The sequence below is a fragment of the Triturus cristatus genome, chromosome 12 (assembly GCF_964204655.1).
Source record: "Triturus cristatus chromosome 12, aTriCri1.1, whole genome shotgun sequence".
NCBI classification, from domain to species: Eukaryota; Metazoa; Chordata; class Amphibia; order Caudata; family Salamandridae; genus Triturus; species Triturus cristatus.
Genome location: NC_140595.1, coordinates 646515854 through 646537229, shown reverse-complemented (window position 1 = coordinate 646537229; position 21376 = coordinate 646515854). Strand labels below are relative to the sequence as shown.

The window sequence follows — 21376 nt, the reverse complement described above, 5'->3', positions numbered from 1 at the left end:
TACTCAGCCCGGCTTGCCATAGGGCCCCCCCCCCCTCCTGTTCTTCCCCTCCCTCAGGTTCAGCTGACCAGGTCCCTGGGCCCTCCGTCCCATCCGATGCCGCCCCTACGCCCGACGTTTCGGACATGTTTGATCCGGATGAAATCGTGCACCCCCGTTCCTCGGACTGGGCTCCAGCGGACAAAGTGGCAGAATATGTGGCGCAACGGATCAGGAAGCCCCTGGATAAAGACGCTCGTAACTGCCTGCGAGCAGAATGTCCCCGGCCCTCTTTGGAGGGTAAGGTCGCCCCAACTCCGGAAATTGACAACCGCATGGCGACTTTTCTGCAAAAGTTTATGCGAGACCCCAAAAAGGGTATTGATAGGTCCTGGCGGGCTTGCCAGGACAAGCTTTTGGATGTTGTTGGCCCTCTGACCAAAATTTTAGTTATGACGGAGGAAGCAAAATCTTCAGGATCCCTCATCTCCCCGGAGTCCCTGTCAGGTTGGGCCCAGAGAGCTATAGTGTTCCTGGGTAACGCCAACTGCGCCATTTCAACAGAGCGACGTCGCTCTCTCCTGATAAAAGTTGACCCCAAACTGGGGGACCTTGCGGACTCCAAACAGGTGCGGTGGCCCAGGGCGGTTTTTTTGGAGAACCGTTCGTGAAGGAACTCGGGAAGTTCATGAATACCTTCACTTCTCTCAATAGGGCTCAAACTACCATCAGGAAAGTCTTCTCTGGGTTTTCAGGGGGGCCGGTCGAGGCAGGGGCCGCTCGTCCGGCCGAGGCACCAGCAACCAGCCTCGTGGGCAAGGCTCCGCAAAAGGACAATACCAAGATCAGTCACGTTTTGGTAACTTTTACCCGACAAGAGGCAGAAGAGGCAAAGGTCGAGGCTTCAGAGCAGCTGCTTCCTCTTCCAACAGTGAATCTACTCCCTTCTAAAAAATAGGGGGGCGGCTGGGGAATTTTTTCCAGGCCTGGACTTCTGTCACGGGTAATCAATGGGTCCTACAAACCATTCAAGGTTTTCTCATAGAATACCTGGGAGTTCCTTCGCAGCGCATCAGGCCGCACCCTCTGCAATTCTCTCAACAAGACTCTTTGCTCGTAGACACATAGGTTTCTAATCTCCTCGGAAAGCGGCCATAGTTCCCTCAGAACTTCACCCTCCGGGTTTCTTGAGCAACATCTTTCTCGTTGACAAAACAGACGGGGGCAAGCTCCCGGTTATCAACCTAAGCAGCATCAGTGAGTGGCTGGTGTACCGCCACTTCAAGATGGAGGGCATCCCTCTTCTCAGGGACGTGCTCCGTCCGAATGACTGGATGGTCCTTCTCGACTTGAAGGACGCCTATCTGGTGATCCCGGTGTATCCTCCCCATCGTCGGTTCCTACAATTCGTTTGGCGGGATCAAATTTTCGAGTTTACAGCCCTCCCGTTCGGTCTCTCCTCCGCCCCTTGGTGATTTACCAAGGTCCTTCATCCAGTGGTGGAATGGCTGAGAGCTCGAGGCATTCGAATGATTGTCTATCTCGATGACATTCTTCTCATGGAAACTTGTCCTCGCCGACTGCTTCAACATCTTCAGATAACAGTAAATCTTCTCCAGAACCTGGGGTTCGTCATCAACGACTCCAAGTCCCAGCTAGTTCCTTCTCAAACTATGACATTTCTAGGCTTTGTAATCGACTTGCGTGCCTCCACACTCAGTCTTCCTCTTCGAAAGGTTACGAAGATCAGACACGAGTTACGCCGCACCCTGTCCAGAGCTCGGATTTCCCTCCGAGATCTGGCTCGCGTAGTGGGTTTGCTCTCTGCCTCCATCCAAGCAATCTTCCCGGGACCTCTGCATTATCGAGCCTTGCAGCGTCTCAAAGCATCTTACCTTCGGAAAGGGTTTCCCTACTCTCACAAAGTGGACCTCTCGGAGGAGGCCAAGGAAGAGATTTGGTGGTGGCTTCACCACATGGAAGCTTGGAACGGACGCGCCATTTTCGGCTCCGCTCCAGACTTAATTATAAAGTCCGATGCCAGCAATCAAGACTGGGGTGCCAGGTGTGGCGAGTTCTCTACCGGAGGGTTGTGATCACAAGCCAAAACGCAGTTTGCATATCAACTGTTTGGAACTTTTAGCGGGTTCCTTCGCGGTCCGCTGTTGGACCAAATACTGTATTCAGACGTCCGTCCTCCTCAAGATGGACAATGTCTCAGCAGTCCAGTACATCAATCATCTGGGGGGTACCAGATCCAAAACTCTCTCCGATCTAGCCGCCAGTTTCTGGCATTATTGTCTGGACCATCATGTCTCGGTGACGGCGGAATACCTCCCGGGCCGCGAGAATCTTGTGGCGGACTTTCAGTCCTGCAACTTCAGGGATTCCAGTCTCTGGAAGTTGGATTCAGGAGTGTTCCTACAGCTGAACGACCTCTGGGGGCCTTTCTTGATCGATCTTTTTGCCTCACGGTTGGACCATCAGTTGCCTCGTTACGTCAGTTGGAGACTGGGCCCTCTGGCGGTGTCCATGGATGCTTTTCTCCAGGATTGGGCACCAGAGGTGGGCTATGCTTTCCCGCCCTTCGTGATGTTGACCAGAGTGACTGCCCAAGCCCGGCGCCAGAGTGCAGAGCTGGTAGTCTTCTCTCCTCTGTGGCGATCTCAGGTTTGGTTTCTGGTTCTTCTGGAACTTTCCTGGGATTCTCCAATCCTACTCCCCCTGTTTCCTCAGCTTCTTCTCAATCCTGACGGCGATCCCCATCCTCTTGTCTTGCTCCACTCGCTGCGGCTAGTTGCGTGGAGGATTAACGGAGACGGTTGAAAATCCCGGGCCTTTTGGTGATGGCTGAAGACCTCATGTCCAGAGCCTGGGCTGACAGCACCATCAAGCGCTATAGATCCGCTTGCGGCAGATTGTCCCGTTGGTGTCTGCGAAGGGGTTTCAATCCCGTGGACTCGGATGTAGTAAATATTTTGAATTTCCTTGCGCATTTGGCTTCCACTGGAATGGCTTACCGGTCCATCAATACTTTTCGCTCTGTGATTTCGACAGGCCACGTCTTCATTCACAGATCCTCCGTGGGCGAGCATCCTTTGGTCTGCAGACTTCTCCGAGGGGTTTGGTTGTCTCTACAGCCGGAACCCCGGTACTCTTCTCTGTGGGACGTCAATCACGTCCTGAATTTATTCCTGTCATGGCAACCGAGTAAGTTCCTTTCCAGGAAAGAGCTTTCCGCAAAGTTGGCCATGTTACTGTGTTTGGTCTCCTGCAGACTGGTCTCAGACGTTCAGGCTCTGGACGTCTCCTCTAGGAGTTTCACTCCTTCTGGGGTGACTTTTACCATCCACCGGCGGACAAAGTGTCACACCAGAACGGTTTCCTATCCAGAGTTTCCGGACTCTCCAAACCTCTGCGTAGTTCGCTGTTTGAAAGCTTACGGGGGAATGACTGAGGAGTTCCGCCCCCTGGGAGAACGTCAGCTTCTCATATCTCTCCGTAAACCTTTCAGAGCGGTCTCTTCCCCGACCATCGCTAGATGGGTCCGTTGGGTCATGCAGGAGGCTGGAATTAGCCTCCGGAATTTTGGGGCCCACTCGGTCAGAGGGGCCATGGCTTCAAAAGCATTTGGCTTGGGCGGGCGCTTAGAGGATATCCTCAACGCGGCTGATTGGTCTTCGGACTCTACCTTCAAAAGGTTTTATTTCAAGCCTGTGCTGGATATGGCTCACCTCGTAGTGAGCAAGCTTTGAACTAGCATAATCCTCGCCTCCAGTCCTGACATAGAATGAAAAATTTCCTAGCTAACGTAACGGAAAGTTTCAATTCTATTAAGGACTCGGAGGCGAGGATTATCCCACCCTGCAGACCATTTCAGGTTGCCCGCCCGTATGCCAGTAAGTAGTGCATTTTGGATGGTTTGTTCTGTGTTACTGGGTGGACTTGAAAATTTCATGTGGTGGCAATGATCTCCCATCCTGGGGTTATGCGCATTTATTTTCTGTTCTTGAGATGTCCTGATTGCAATTTTAATTGTCTGACATGTCATCTTTGTTTTGCTGACAACTGTTTTCCTTCGTGAATTGATGGCTCCTTTTGCCTCCGTAGGGTCGTACTCCAATAAACAGGACGCCTGAGAAGTTTTGGCCGGCTTTCTTCACGCTTAGAAAGAGGAGAAAGGGCCAGTGTGAGCGGACTACATGGGTGCTGGAGGACCCTGATTGGTGGACTAAGGACATTGCTGATTGGTTGTTTTTTGTTGACTACAGTTTCCCTGGGTTTGATGGGAAATGTAGTCTGTTAAATATTGGCTGCTGAGTAAAAAAGTGAAGAATAGAAGGCATAATCCTCGCCTCCGGGTCCTTAATAGAATTGAAACTTTCCGTTCCGTTCGCTAGGAATTTTTTCATTCTTAGAGCAAGTTCATATATTGTACGTGGGGACTATATAGCGTTCATTCTTCTTATATTTTTTTTTAATTTGCTGTCATTGTAGGGGGCAGTGCCCAAAGGAAATGCTACTAAGGAGTACATGGAAAGCTTACAGTTGAAACCAGGAGAAGTTATCTACAAATGTCCTAAGTGTTGTAGTATCAAGCCGGAACGTGCGCACCACTGCAGGTAACCAATGGCTGAGTATTTTTAATTAACCGCTGTTGAAGCACATTTGGAAGATGTTTCCTTTTGAATGATGATTTTACTATTTGCATGTAATGAAAATTATCCACTAACAATTAATGGTACTGGAGTATTTGGCACTCTTGAATTTCTTTTCAAATTAACCATTGTGGCAGAGACAGGACGCTTACCAGGGAAATACTTTTAGGACAGATCAATTTTTCAGCAGGATTAATGCTCTAGTAAAGTGAAATCACATATTTATTAGTTGGGGGAGACGTTTGAAATCAGTTATTCCATGTGTTTTTTAAGTATGCGTTACATCTTTTACTTCTTAAATGGAATGGTCTCACTTTCCATCTGGCAGAGCTACTTCTGGTGTTACTGGAGCCTTTTCTTGATAGGTCACTTGACAATTAGTTACTTATATATAGTCATTTGAAGAGAGTATAAGAGCACCCACCGTTGCACCACATGGATCCTTTACCCTCCATGCAAAGCCATGATAGCACTCTTGTGCCAAATTAATGTATGGGCATTGCAGAGCCAGTGTGCTCAGTAAGGACACACCAAACAGTCTTCTCATTTCTGTAGCACCGTCTTTTCTTCATCATATACCACAGCATCATGCAAATAAGCATGTCATCAGCTGGCAGGAGCTTCCAAACAATGGATGTCGTACGCTCTAGTTTGCATTTCCATGTGCATTAATGTATGTCCCATCTAGGTGGCATAAACACCTTTCAATTGATCTTTAAATAATCTAACAAACGTATAGAATATAGGATTCAGTATGTCTGATAAGAGTGTTGCAAACCTAGAACTATTAGCAGTTATAAAGTAGGACGTTAGTAAACAAAAAAATCATATTAAAAAAACCAAATAAAAATGCGTCGTTATTTCTAGAATACTGCTGTGAACAAAATGGAAATTGCGTAGATAAGTTCATCCTGGATGCAGTACCCTATTAACAGTTCTCCATCGTCACCAGGGGGTGTCATGTGGGTTTATCCATGACTCTGCCCTCCCCAGATGTGAGGGCATCAAAGATCATAAGGCGTCAACTGGTACTCTGGCATCCGTTCCTGTTTTACATTTATCGGTTTGAGTCCAGAGCTTTCGATGCTTCACCAATGACATTTCTCAGCTTTCGAAGACAGTCTCTTGAGATTTATCTGTTCACACAATGCCACAGGTGCCTTAAGAAGATATCCTTGTCAGACCTACTCGGCATCTAAGTATGTGGTGTCTTGGATCAGAACTCACTCCCTTGGCCTGCGACTCCTGTTTATTGATGCACCAGAAGTCATCAGAGAGTGGGAAGCCAAGCTGTTTGAGGTCAAGAACTACAGGGAAGCATTCCTCTTCAGGTACATACCCTGACAGGGACCGATCCATCAAATTATCTTCACACAAAAAGCACAAAAAAACGTCATGAAGAAAAAATTCTCTTCTTTAAGGAAGTGCTGTTGCTCTAAGGACCTTGCGTAGTCCCTATGCCAAGCTTCTCTTTGCATTCCAGCATTGAAAAAGATAACGTTGGAATGCCTGACCCCATCAGACGTTATTACCTTTGCTGTCTTTCTCTAAGGGGGAGCCTGCTCCTGTGCATTTTGTGATTCTATCCGCTTCAACCCCAACGCTTCCCAACTCTGCACCTCAGTGGTGCCTAAGGAGGCAATCATTTCAGCATCAGAAGAGCCTTTTCACTTGGGTTCACGCTTTAGAATATGACGTCCTGGACCTGCATAGATGAATGTCCCTCATTTGGGCAACAGCAGGTCATGGGGCCTTCTCTTCGTGTTAGAGCAGCAGCTACACACAAATGTGATGGGGCGCCGGGGTGGTCTGTCTTTCTTTGAAGTCTTTCTTCTCAACAAGTGTAATTGAAGTTGTGTGAGAAAACACCACCACTGTCCATTATATCAAAAGATAGTGCTGTGTAGGTTCATGGACTCTATGTTGGGAGGTTTGATTGTGGTGGTGAGCCCAGCAACAGGGCATTTTATCAGTAGTCAGACATAGACACCTATGGCGTAAATTCAGGGTTGCTATGAGTCTCCTGTTGTTGGAGAAGAATGAAAGTGACAGAATTAATCTTTTCCATATTGGGATATGCATTTGTGGATTTTTAGGCCATGATCCAGCACATGAATTGTCGTCAGTTTGATAGCATACACACCCCGTGAATGGTCCAAAGAGGCGGCCTACGTTTCGGATTCCCGCCGATCCCACTTCTGTCAAAGTGCCTATAACCATTAAGCACGCATGTAAAGTCAGCACTCTCAACCACTTTGGTGCTGCTTTCCTTTAAGGATCAGGGTTTCCATTTATGATGTGCTAATAATCCCATATCCAAGAATAGAGGCCCTGATTTTCCCAGCAAGATGCTCAATGACTCGCGCCTTTCCTGCTGACATCTAGTGTGACCTTAAGATCATGAGCTTGAATCCCTCCGAGGCCATTTCAGCCGTTGATCCTTCCAGTGTTGAAGAAATAAATCTTTTCAATCTCATTTAAAAGGTAGTGTAAATGTCTGTTAATCTTGTTATCAGACACTTAATTTCTGTGCTGTGTTTAATCAAAGGTAGCAAATACTGTAAATATTGAGGAAAAATAGTCATCTTTCACCACCAGTTAAAGGCTTGCGGTAGAAAGCGGTGGGAAAGTGCCAATGGTAAACTCGATACCATGGGTTATTCGCCAATGTTTTAACAAAAATTTCTATAAATTGATACTGCCCACTCGAATTGTTATATCATTATTATTTGGGTAAGGTTGTTTTCGAATTTTCATTTTACACATTTAGATTGGGGTTTTAAAGTGCTCTATTTTTCTGCTAAATCGTTTTATTGGTATTCCAACAAGATAGCAAAACAAGTCATTTAAAAGAACAACCCCCATCTGCTGCCATACAACACCTCCAATGGCCCCTTTTGCCATGCTCTCAGTTTACATCTGTTTGCATACATTGTATGCTCATGGCTTGCTTTCTCCCAACATCTTTCCTGCACAGTACACATAGCTGATCAAATATGGCAGACATATGATAGCATTACATGAATAGTTGTAAGGCTCACTGCTTAGGCCAAGTGGAATGTTGATGGTCTAGACTGAATAGGTATTGCATCAGTGGGATCCACATGGCTTCAAATTTCTTCTCTGTGCGGGTCAAGTCATGCAATAATTTTTCAAAAGCTAAGAGCCACCACAGCTTCTCAAACTACTTCACCATATTTTACCTAGACGTATTGTTCTTGTAGGTAGCTATTAGTGTTCTAGTTGCTATCAGTAGGTGCCCCAGGAGCGTTATGTGTTTATAGGTGATAAAATCAGTGTCCCCCCCTGGAAGCCTAATAACACTACTCTAGGAAGGAGGATGGCTTTTCACTTGAAGAACGCGACACTCAAGTGAAGGGGACCCTGTAATGATGCTGTCCAACCCTAGCGGTGATAAGCATTCTGCTTTGAGGTCAAACACATGGATGAGGGTTTTGAGTGCAGTCTTCATTATACCTCCTAAGTATCTTTTATTATTTTTCTCTGTGCTATGGGTTACTTTTCCTGATTGTGTAGATGTTTCCCCCGGCTGTGTTTGCCCAACTTTCAGTATTTCTTCTGGTACTCCGGTTCCACATTGACTCCAGGACCCCTAGATCTGGCTGGAGACCATGCCTTATTGTGCCAGAGAGTCTAGAGTCTACCATCTCTGTAGGTATTTTGTTAGCTGATCAAAGGTTGCTTATCCGGTCTCTCATCCCCTTTTCAGATTGCTGTGGGGAGGGTTTCAGGTCTGTCAGCTTGCAACTCACTCTGCCGCTATGGTCCCTTGCTGGGTTATTGGTCTGGCTGATCCGTCGATTCTTAGAATCTAGATGCCCCTCAGCACAGCAGCCTGGTCGCAAAACGTACTTAGCTTCCACCCCGGAACATATTGATCTAATTTCTCCTTCCCACATAAACATGAGGAGGTGGGTCACCCCAGAGGTACTTGATTTGTTCAGTTTTTTTTAAATGATCAGTCAGTGGTTTGAAGTCTAATCTCTTCTACGGGGTGACAGTGGACAGATCTTGAAAGATTTCGAACTTGATGCCCTCTACTATGAGAACTCCACTCTTACAAGCAGCTGCAGTGATCTGTTCCTTGAGAGCATAGCGGTGAATCCTTGCGATGACTTAATGTGGGAGCTTTTTGGAGGCTTGTTGGGGTTTTGCGGCAGACCCACCCAATGTGTTCTATCTAGTTCAGTATGCTCAGTAGTGTCAGTGCCCAGCAGGTCCTTAAAGAGCAAGAGAGCGAAGGCTTCCAGGTTTCCTGGTGATTGTCGATCATGAATAAAAGCACCGCCTGAGTTCTGACATTGTTAAAGCAGGATCTTCTTTCTAAATCCTCAGTCTTTCTGGAGTTAAACATGTTGGTCCTTAGCAGTAATAGCTTTTCCTTAATATACCTGTGCTTCTCTTCCCTCACGTCCTTATTCTCTTCTAGTGAAAAAATATTCTCCCAGCTCATTGACATCTTTTTTGAGGTCTGTTAGTTCTCTGTTACTAATCGCAAGCAGCCCTTCCAAATCCTCCTTGAGGCCCTCAAACAAAGATTCCGTATATTTCCTTGTAACAGGCACTTCTCCTGTGTGAGTCTTTTATGTGTGCTGGTTTTTGAGGGACCCTGTTTTGACTTGTGGCTTCTGTTTTCTTCTGCTTTTGGTGGAAGGTTTTGGGTGCCCATATGTCCTTGAGGCTATTCTCCTTCCTTCCCTCTACTGTGGTCACGGCTGTTGTTTGAACTGTTAATTAGGTTTTGGCCTGCACTGGGAGGGGGTAGCAGGCTTAGAGCAGGGTTTGTAATAAATTAGCAGGACCAGGTAGCAAATACTCAGTTCAGAGGTGTAAGTGTGTGGGGAGAGGGCAGGTTAGATTTCTTCAGAGGTAAAAAGGATCTCAGCACACCAAGAATCCCCCCTGCCTCCTCTCTCATCACACTGAATATCCTGGCGTATCCCCACTCCCGGCATTGGCAGAGGGCAGGCTCATGGAGGCAGTATCTCTACTGCTTTTTTTCATCCCTTTGTCTGCTCTGTTGCTTCAGATCAGGAGTGGGCCACACTCTTTGCAAAACGGATCTCCACCCATGATCTCCCCATGTTCTCTGAGGCTGGTGGCCTCACTATCTTACCCTGTCTGCTGCTGCCTTCACCAGATCGATTAAGTCCAGCTCCTGCTGGTCTCAAGTGTTCACTGCAAGGGACGCTCTATATGCAGCAGCATACTAGATGCACCAAATCTCTCCATTTGAGGCTGTAGTTGCTAGGCCTGTAGGCCCCAAAAGACTTCCCAGTGACTCCTGCTGCTGGTATGAGGAGGGCTATATGCAACTTAAATTTACCTCTGTCCCCGCCGAAGGCAATGCTATATTTATTGCCAGTCTCTGTTCTCTTCACACTGGACTCGGTCTGCCTTCTTTAATCTCTCTCTGCGCGGTCAGGGATGGATACTATTCAGCTGCTGGACCTCAGCGTCTCCCTGATCCTCTTGATGACTCTTCATCAAAGGGGAGTGTGCTACAGTCTCCAGTGGGCCCCAGCAAAAAGGGGAGATTGCACACTCAGGACCCGTGACATGTAGAAACGGAGCTCTGTCTTGGTCTGTGCCACCATCTTGGCTTCCCAAGTGCTCTATTTATCAAGAGATCCTTGTGTGAAAAAAAAACATAGTACAATTTCGCCATATGGATAGGGAGCTCATTACTAGTTTCAAATCAGTTCTCCTGATTTCGCAGGCTTTAGTCTTCAGTTCTGTTTTTAAACAGTCTACCACTTACACTAAAGGAGGCACGGTATAGCTGTAATTGAAATCCTTGAACTAAGAAATATGTTGGCTTGGCAAGAAAAATGGACATGTGTATCTCTACATGGATTACTCTTTGTGCCTGAGATCAATTTTAACAACGTATAAGATTCCTTCTAGAAGCCTGCCAAGTAGCCGACAGAGCTGAGAAACATTCTCTGACTACTGGTACTTATAATAGGTGTGCGCTTTGCTCTACCAGTTAATACGCCATCCTCTCCTGCCACTTTCTGCTCTCAGGAACACACTGTCCTATTTCGCCTCATCTACAGGCCTTCTGGACCCAACTCTGAGTTCATCCCAGAGAAGCCCAACCTTCTCACAAGAGTCTATTCCAGCAACTTCATCTTCAGTGACATCAAACTCCCAGGAGATGCCTCAACCAGAACTATTGAAGACATTTTTGATAACCTGCTAAGTAATTCCAATATCTTGATAACCTGCTAAATTACTCCAACATCGCCCATCACATTACCCTCCTAATTCACAAATGCACACTTACCCATCCATTCCCCCTCCTTGTAAATGTCAAATCCTAGATATCATCAGCTCGAGTATGTCAAATAGGATTTGCTTCCCTCCTAATCAGGTGTACTGATTGAACACATCACTTGATTGTTGGTTTTGACCTTCTTCCCTCTACCGCAGCCAAACACAGAAGCCAAACAAACTCTCCTCCAAGTCTTTCAATAATCTACTATTCAGGGCACTAGATACACTGGTAACCTCCTTCAACCGCAAACACTGCATTGACTATCCTCCTCGAATTCTGTGCCATCCTCAAGTCAATAGCTGACAGAAGGCACCGTCCTCCACCCCTTGGTATATCTAGGAAATACCCCTACAGCCAGCACCCCATACATAGAATAGAACAAAATGGCATGGATCTAAGCAACAAGAATGTTTCACCCACAGATAACTATAACTAATAACTGAGCCAAAGACCCCATAGCACACTAGCTCCATCAACCAACACTACAGGAGGAGCAAAAGGTTCTTTAAAACAATTGAAAATTATGTCAACAATACATCAGTCCCACAACTGTTCATTTCAGAGACAAATGCACAGCTTTCAAAGAAGTGTTCACCAACAAGAGTATTCAAATCAAGCAGATAAAACAGAACCATCCTACTTAAACTCTGCTTTCCCAGTTAGCTGTATATCTGAGTGAACTTCTTTTGCTAGTCTCCTGGTAGACCATCTGAACAACACCCCCTATTCCCCGCTACGAAGGCCCTTCCTTTGACAATATAATATCTGCATCCAGTAATCATTAACTTCCCTCATCATCATCATCGCCTCTCACACAGGGCCCCTTATGGAATGCCCTGAAGATTGCCTCGATCAGCCGATTGCTGCTTATGGTCCAGTCTGGTACAAGCTGCGATAGAAAATGGCCAAACAAAGGTATGTCGTGCGAACCATTTCTGAAACTTGAGAGCAGGCTTGCTATTTACAGTCCTAGCTACAGCTAGCGTAGCACCTAGGAACAGCATGAGGCTGTTAGGGTTATAGAACTGAATAACAATAACATGTATTTTTGTTTTTTGTATTATGTAGAACATGCTTTGCTGCCTTGCTTTTCATTTTCTCTGTGATTACCATTCACATTTTATGCACTTGGTTGGGATTTGAAAATGTAGGTTTTGAAATACATGTCCTGTTTCCTAGGGCTGTTTTGAGTGTGTTATTCATCAAATGTAAGAGGGATTTGGGTTCCACTGTGTCCCTGAACTCATCTTGTGGGTCTGATCATTACCAGGCAACACTTGTTAAGCAGTATTGCTCTTTGGGTTCTGCATGGTTTCCAATCCAACAGGACTAGATCCTTGTGCCAGGGGGTTAGAAATGCATGGGGGGGGGTTGGTCCAAGAGAACATATAATAGTCCATAATACATAACTTTTTATTTTACCAGCAGCTGTATGTGTCTACAGTAACTAGGACCAGGATGGAGGTCCATAACTGTATGCAGTACTCCCACTGCAGATGACTTACTCTGACGGGGTTTGTTGTTTCCTATAGTTAATGAGCACAACTTGTCGTAGAGTGGACTAAGAGACACCATTTCTCCACACAGGGTACATCGTGTATAAATCCTCTTGGGTTTAGGTGATCTTTCCGGGTGTGCCCACCCCCCAAGAAGTGGAGTTCACATCTTGGTGATATAGAACTTGGTGGCTCTTTTGATGGCTCGGTTGTAGTCAGTAGTATCTCTTGCACTGTGCCCTGTCGTCGTGACTCAGTGATTTGTGCTCGAAGCCATTCTGCCCCTTTGGAATGTTCCCAGTGTGCTGCAGGCTAGTTGGCCTTGTGCAACGCGATGCTGATTTGAACATTTTTTCCAGGGCTAATTTTGGTGTCCAGTAATAAGGCCCCTTTTGCATCAGATTGTATCACAAGGGTCAAGCTGAGGTTTCCCAGCTGGCTCAATGCTTTGGATTCTTTGTAGTGCAGGTAGGGTGTTTTTTCACAGACTGTTTTGAATTTATAAGCCTTGTACGTGAAGGTGGGAGTGGTCCATTACGGATGCCTTTTGTCTGTAATTGTAAACCCTGCCGACGCTTTGGGGACAGCATCAGCAACACGTGCTCGTACTGCAGCTCTTCAAGGCATGTCACGTCACAGCGGCTCTTCTAAAATACACCAACTTCTAGCCAGAGGATAGGCTCGGCAAGGATGGTGCCAACACGTTGTATTTCCTGTCACATTGTCTCATAGTGTTTCAGTTGCTGGTGCTAGTTTTGTTCTGGAAAAGAATGCCCTCTGTTTTTCCAAGAAGTGTTAATGCTAGGCCATTAGCAGTGAGATTATCGCATTTGGCAAATCTATCTCTGCCCTCTCATCCAGTAAGCTGGTTAACACATGACTGCATACAAGAAGAAACTTCAGAAAGTCATAAACTCAATTTTGTTTTGCATTCCATATGTATGCTAAGTGGCACTCTAGCACATGGCCTTCCATACCTGACGTCTCAGCCAACATTGTGTTGCATTGTGGGGCTTATAGATTTTCTTTTAACACCGCAGATGAAAAAGTGATGTTGGCTAAAATGCCAGAACTGGCTCCATGTGTTATGCATGTCATGGAGCCACTTGTCAGCTATGTTCTAAAATTGTACAAAGTATTCTTGGCAATTTGCAACAGCTCGTTTCATATGTGAAACTGAACGTTTTACATGTGAAATTCTGCTCTCCTATTTTGTGAAGGTTTCACTTTCAATAACGTTTTTCATTAAAACAAACATTTACAATGCAACTCGTTTTGTGTAGTAGAAAGTTTTTTATTTCGAGTTTCACTAGACAACAAAGGAACAATATGGACTGCTGCAGTGCAACCTTCCCTAAAACAGAGTAAGTTGAGATCAGGTGGTGGTTGCAGTAGGAACATCGCAGATGTTCTCATACATTCAGTAGAGGTACAAGATAGGTATCTGACGAAGGAGTGTGGGGAGTTAAAGGACTCTTGTTTCCTCTCCGTAAACAGACCTAGCGATGCATGATGTACAGAACTCCTGGGATAAACATCCAAAATCTCTTATGAAATTACCAAAAATACAAGTTGGATGATTAACCCTCGCCTATCTAGCGTGGTATGCTTCATCAGTGGGTTTCACAACTAGCTCTGGGAAGCACCCTAGAGTGCCATTGCTGACTGTTTGTACATTCTTTAATGTGTAGGTTTCCAAGTATGGGTGAGGTTATGTTCCTTAAGTCATGTCAACATTTATATTCTCCCGCCCTGTTAGACTTCTATTAAAAGTGTGTGGCTGAGCTAAAAATGTTTTTTACTGTTGTCTCCCTACCTGATGATTACAAACAGGACCAAGCGCATTAAATATATACTTCTCTTTTTCGTAAGATGGTGCAATAACAATTGAGTCAGCCCTTCTTCATAAAACAGGTACACCTTGAGCAGAAACTGTGCAAACTCCCCGCCTTCAGAGGACCGGTATAAGTAGGGCATCATCCGTGCCAGCTTTTCCCATCACTGAACACGGACTCATTGGGCAATAACATTGCTAGATATGCTTCTTCACTGTACAGGTACAGCATGGCAGTAAGGAATCACACTTCCCTCTGTCACAGAAGGGTGCAAGTCTTGCATTCCTTGCAGAACAAATCCAGCAGAACAGATCTGTACAGGTAAGGCATGGCCGACATGTCGGTTATAGACCGCTCTCTGGTGCAGCAAGTAATGCATAGGTGGAGAAGTGACAGAATTGAGAGTTCAGACATCATTCTCACTTAAGTGATATTCCATGTCCGTATTCTAACAGGTCTACGACTGTCACTCGGAGACCAGCTGCTTATGATGATTTTTGGGTTTTCCATGTATTGGGAAGTCGCCATTACGCAGTAGGACTTGGTGTTTGGAGCAGCCATAGCCACAGCCAGCTGCAGCCTAAGGATCTATGCCCTAGACTGGCACACAGGTGCCAACCTCCTCGAGTAGGTTCTGGAGGTGTTGTGCTATCCCAGACTCCATGCTGCTCATGTTTACAATGTTGAGGGCTGACACGTATTGTCAATATTTGTCAAAGCTCTATAAAGAGAGAACTATATCTCGGGCTCCTGCGTGCGCAGGTAACTGATGAAACAGAATGGGTAGGAGGGACGGGTCTGCCGGTTTCTCTTTCTGAACTGACCCCCACGTAAGGAACCGGATCAAAGAAGGGTAGGTGGTCTTCAGTGGGGTGCACACACATCTCTCCCTCCGAAGAGATGCACGCAGACACCCTATTAAAAGCTGAAACAGAGCAGGCTCTTTTGAAATGCGTGACCCCTCCCTCAGAAAATGTACCACTGATGAGGACCAAAGTTCATTGAAAATGTCCTGGGTGAGTTTCCACTGTTCCAAAGTGGCATGCGCATTTCCACTGCACCTCAATGTGCTTTAGCTCCCAAAGAAACACGCCGTTTTCTCTTAGCTTGTTTAATTTCCGTGCACCTCAAATTACTTATTCATTTCACAATAGGGCGCCCATTTTTATGCTGATCTAGGCCATTCCTTAATGTCTCGCTTTGACTTGTATTAAACGATACATTCTTTGTTTTAAATCAATCATCATCTATGTTTTGCGTTGTTATTAAATTAAACACAAACTCTCGTATTTCTTCATAGAGATGTGTTGCATTGCTCTAAAATATTTCTCCGTTGTAGATGGCCTCCAAACCTCAAATGCTTTGTGAACAAACAATAGTTCCTTAAACATTTTAATTAGACAAAAGGTAGGTTAATGAGTAGATGGGTGAATAGATGGCTGCAATATTTGGGAAGATGGATGGATAATGGAGAGTGTGCGGATGAATGAAGAGGGTGTGGATAGAGGGATAGTGTTTTGGGATAATTAAGAGGGTGCAGAAGAATGGGAGGAGAGTGCGGGATGAGCGAAGGTGTAGCTGTTGGATGGAAGAGAGTGCAGCTAGGTGAATGGACCGGGAGTGTGGCAATGAAGAAAAGGAACTAATTGGTGAAGTGGGTGGATGAAAAGGTTCTGGGTGGGTGGATGGATTGATTTCCACATTCTGAAAAATGTAGTGTGAACCTCTCTGCTGAGTGTCATTACATGAGCTGTAGCTTGATGTATTCACCAGAGGTAAAGGGTTCAGACTTGGACTTTGACTTAAAGTAGCTGCTGCTACCCATATAGATACCAGGAAGGTCTGTGAGAAACACTAGAGGTAGTTTGAAAATGTCGGAGTGCTTCAGACACTCGCTGTGCTCTCTTTGCTTCTCTTGGCACAATCCACGTTAGCTTCAGACAAGCCTTGGATTCTGTCATAGGTAAGGTAATACTATGTTACCACATGATTATAGGGCGTGTTTGTCTAGTGCACACAAGCCATAAAGACTATTTACCTCAGCCTATATATAGGGCTTATGTACCCTTCTCAGCTGACGTCTTACCTGCATCGGAATAGAGGGTAGACTTTAAGCAAGACCCTGTCAGCGTTTTGAAGCCAGAAATCATGCTTAAGAAAATCTCAAATCATCAAAGAGGAATTGAAAGAATTCAAGACTGTATTGCTCTAAAAATATTACTTATTGCACTGGCTGCCAGAATTACAGTCTGTTAGCCACTGTATCTCTCTTGAATGTCCTCCGGAGGATGAACAACTGTACGCCAACTACATGGACTGTCTGTAAATTGAGCCCGAAGTCCATTGTATTGTGATAGTAGTGCACTGTGCAGGATGCCATTTGAGGGGTTACATTACTCCGTGGGTGATGGTGCATTTTCCTGCAGGTGGTAGTACACAGTTCTGAGGTTGCAGTGTGACCCAGGTTATTGTTTAATGTGCTGTGGGTGGTGGGGCACTGTTCTGAGAGTGGTAGGACAATGCACTGCCTATGGTAGCCAACTATTCAGGGGGTAATGGTGCACTGTCCAGAGCATTATGGTGGTGCACTGTTTGGCACATCTCTGAAATGATGATCGATGATTATGCATGTCGGATATCTCAGATCGTTGTACATGTTGGTTTCTTTAATCTCTTATTCATTATAAATAGATCGCACCAAGGAACACCGTGTGGATGATCTGCTCTTTGAATTGTTCTTCCGAGCAAAGTAGGGCAAAGCAGGGCCGAAACGGACGATCTTGCGATGGACTGTTCTCTCCATTAAAATCGGATACGTTTGGCTAAGAAACAGCCTTTGTAAGGCCTTTGGGCTCATTCCACTAGAGCAAAAGCTGCTGTTTCTATGCGTTGGCACCTGAAGTGTCTGCCATTTGTTGGGCTGCTATGTAGGCAGCGCGCAGTGTGCCTGCCCTTGTGTCAGGCAGCTACATGGGCATCAGTACACATGTTTACGCAGCACTGCTGCCTCAGCAGTCTGGTCCATCAAGATGGGCATTTTTCTCGCTTGGTCCTGCAAAGCTTTTTGGTTTGTTCCAGTTAACCCCTTTACTTGGAAAGGTACTACTATGATATCTATTTACAACGTGAGGAATCTGTGGTTATAAGTATCCATCAGACGTACAAGTTACTTATCTTCAGTAACACGCTTTCTGGTGAATGCTCTTCCTAACCGCAGATTCCTCACCGCCCCTCCCACCTCCCTGTTCTGTGAAGTGGACTCATTTCCATCAAAAAAGGTCCCAGTCTAGAAATATGCATACTGGCCATGCCAATTTGCTACGGGATTCTTTGCCTGCGGGAGTGGACAAGTCTACATTAAGCAGCCGACATCCGCGTGCATGAGTGGTGCTTAGTTATATGCACCTCCGCTCATCACTTCTGGAGCAGAAAGACATCGCTGTGGAGCCTCACAACACCACCTACTGGTGCACAGGAGTTCTGCTTTTAAGATTTTGAAACTAGTCTAACACCTGGGGAATATTCACAAGCTGAGAAGTCTGTGGTTAGATATAAAATCTACCAGAAAGAGTGTTTCCGAAGTTGAATAAAGTGTTCTGGTAGTGTCTTTTAGCGTGAGGGGGCAGAATCGTGTGCATGTCAAATTTTACAAATATTGAATAGTTTTTCATATCGGTAAGTACGTGTGTATATATATATATATATATGTTCCATACTACTGTGTGTCATACAAACCAAAACACGTAAATAATCTTTGACTCGTACTTGTGTCAACAATTTGTTTGCTTACTGTCACTTTACTGCATTACCTACACAGATGTGTCCAAAAAAAATACCTTTTGTCCTAATTTTTTGTTATCAGTTATTTCCCTTTGCTCTGATTTTTAAGTCTCTGCTTATAATTTGCCTCTATGGCAGGTAAAGGCTTACCACGAGTGTGCCCAGATCTCCAGTATTTTGTGAGTTAATTTCGCCCCCTCTAATGTTTTTAGTATTGTCTGCCAGGAAAGGACTTGATCTTTTCTACCTAATTTTCAAATATTTAATTTTATACCCTTTAAACATGATTTATTTGTCTGCTTCTATGTTTAGAAAGTAGGAGATAATGCAAAACTAAAACATCGATGTAGCTTATAATTCTTGGAGCATGAACCTCCGGTCCCATTTCATTTGCAGTAATTAAACGGTTATAGGGACATCTAGCGGTAATAGTTTTAAAAGGCAATCTTTTCCTTACTCGTGAGGTGAAAATAGTAGCCAACGATGTACACAAGAAACCATGTGCGGTGTCAGAGGAAAACATGCATTCATTTATTATTCTTTTTCTCTACGGGATATTTCGTTGTAACTTGAACACGTTTATGTATAACAAATCTTGCTCCTGGTTATATTTTGTAGGCTCAGGAAGGGAGAGGCTGTGTACTGCAGACATCGCATACTTGCTGGTACTCGAGTCTTGCAGCTTTGGTGCAAAGCTGCTTCAAAACTCTGTTTTTTTTGTTTGTTTTTAAATCGAAAAGGATCATAGGTGAAAACTATTTAATTCCATCTGGTACCTCAAAATGTCTGATGGCCCAAGTCATTTTATTCGAATCCTCAAGAAATGATTACAATTCTGCTTTCTAAAAATAGTGTTAATAATGTCATATTTTGCTCAATTCAGTCCTTAAAGCTTTCCTAATTTCGAGACTTTATCAATTATGGCAGCGCCTCCCCTGGTTTTAGTCCGGCCCTTGTACTACTTACCAAATAATAATATACATTTTAAATTTTCACTTGATATATGCAGTACTGTGTAATTTTTCGTAACTGCATTTCTGTTTCCTTGCTGGTCTCTTTACGGAATTGCCCATTCTCCGATGTTTTCTAATCCGTGTTCTCACCTACGCTCCATCAATCATTGAAGAAGTTATGGTGCTGCCAACCATTGCCATCACGGAGCTGGCCGGAATGTAATTTGTAGTTACCACTACTGAGGCTTGAGCCGGGAGTTAGAGGAGAAGAGCGAGCACTATTTTGCCTGTGAGATTTTATCGCTACATTTTAAAGTGTTTTTAGATGTGAAATAATTTTGGTGCTTTTTATCAGTTTTATTTTTATTCTTGGGGCCACTACAAAACGGGGTGATTAGGTTGCTGGTGGGCTGAAGGATTGTTTTAGTGGGTTTTAACCCAAACAGCTTTTAAAAACACGAGGGCTACTTGCTAACAGCCAGTTCTCGGCGCGACCGCCATCTTGGGTGTAGCGTGGAGGAGCAGTCTAGCGTCTGGCTCCCACGCGCTATATTTAGACCGATGGCGCGAACGCGCATTTGTTACCACTCCTGAGGCTTGAGCCGGGAGTTAGAGGAGAAGAGCGAGCACTATTTTGCCTGTGAGATTTTATCGCTACATTTTAAAGTGTTTTTAGATGTGAAATAATTTTGGTGCTTTTTATCAGTTTTATTTTTATTCTTGGGGCCACTACAAAACGGGGTGATTAGGTTGCTGGTGGGCTGAAGGATTGTTTTAGTGGGTTTTAACCCCAACAGCTTTTAAAAACACGAGGGCTACTTGCTAACAGCCAGTTCTCGGCGCGACCGCCATCTTGGGTGTAGCGTGGGGGAGCAGTCTAGCGTCTGGCTCCCACACGCTATATTTAGACCGATGGCGCGGACGCGCCGGCGGCGCGCCGAAGGCGTGCCAAAGGCAAGCCCGTCTGCGCCCGTCCGCGCCTGGCCCGTGCCCAGTGCCATATCCCCTGTATCTTCTGTTGCGGGCAAAAGGGCCCGGATTGTCTATTCATCGAGAGACTTATTGAATATAAGAGGTAGAGGGAGAAATCCTAAGTGTAGAGAGTGGGCTTTTAATGCAGAGTTGCCTCCACAATCAGGAACCTGTATCACATGTAAATCTAGATTACCTTCTCTGCTATGCTTAGCACCCTACAAGGATAAAGCTTTGAAATACGGTCATCTAAATGCACAAGCCCCGGCATGCAAATGTGTACTGCTAAACGCTAGGTCCCTGATTAAACATAGCACAGAATGTGCTCAGCTTATTGAGGACGATAATATCCAAGTAACATTCATAACAGAATCTTGGGCTGATGAAGCTTCAGGCTCTGATCTGTTGAAAGCAACACCGCCAGGTTTTGTATGCTACGTACTAAACAGGGGCGGAGGCAAAAAAGGGGGTGGTCTGGCTATAATTTACCCCAGCTCTTTTAAGGCAAACTTTCACCCGATAGCCAATGAAGGGTGTGAAGCACTGGCCTTTAAGTTTTACTTATCAAGCCACCATACTTTTAAAGGCATCTTACTTTATAGACCCCCAAGGAATAAGCAGATTTTTGAGGCAGCTATTGGTCACCTATTGGAGGACTGTATTGGTCAGAGTTCCTATACAATCTTGGGAGACTTTAACTATTATCTGGAAATGCCCGCAAACCCTGAGACTGCCATTCTTTTAGATATCATGAATAGCGTGGAACTCACACAACGAGTTTTTGCTTCCACTCATTTGGCGGGCCACACGCTGGACGGGGTCTTTTCTAACCACCCGGGGCTGCAGGTCTCAGAAGTTAGGCCTTTGATCTGGACAGATCATTCGGCCATTCTGTTTGACCTGACCACTCTGGGACACACTTTCGGTGTGTCTAAGGGAAAGAAGCAGATTGAGGTCCGTCCCTGGAACAGATTGAACACAGGGGAGCTTCAAGATCTCCTCTCGGCTACCCTGACTTCTGCAGATCTAAAAGCAGAGGAAGGAGCAATAGCCTATACAAGTTGGGTTAATGCTGCCGGTAATAAACTGGCTCCAGTTAGGTTCATTAGACCTAAGAGACTCACTCCATCAGCGCCATGGTTCTCAGAAGAACTGAAACAAGGTAAACTTACCTGTAAACGATTAGAGCGAGTCTGGAGGAAAAAATATGAGGAAGCCGACAGAGAGGCATATAGGAAAGGGCTAGCAAACTACAAACACTTGCTATTCATGACTAAACAAAAGTTTTTTATTAATAAAATCGAGCTGGCGAAAGATTCAGCGAAAACCCTTTTTAAAACAGTTTTAGATTTGTCACACCCTCGTCCGGTCCAACTGCAACCTAGTGCCGAACTCTGTGAAG

At 45.2% G+C, this 21376-nt stretch overlaps 1 protein-coding gene across 2 annotated transcripts in view; it reads left to right on the top strand.

The window, feature by feature from the left end:
• ZDHHC7 (zDHHC palmitoyltransferase 7) overlaps positions 1–21376 on the top strand; it is a 335738-nt gene that overhangs the window by 231377 nt on the left and 82985 nt on the right. For both annotated transcript variants that reach the window (XM_085637984.1, XM_085637985.1), the window contains one exon: positions 4477–4601. In XM_085637984.1, coding sequence (XP_085494110.1) covers positions 4477–4601 — 125 coding nt within the window. The remainder of the gene's footprint in view (positions 1–4476; positions 4602–21376) is intronic.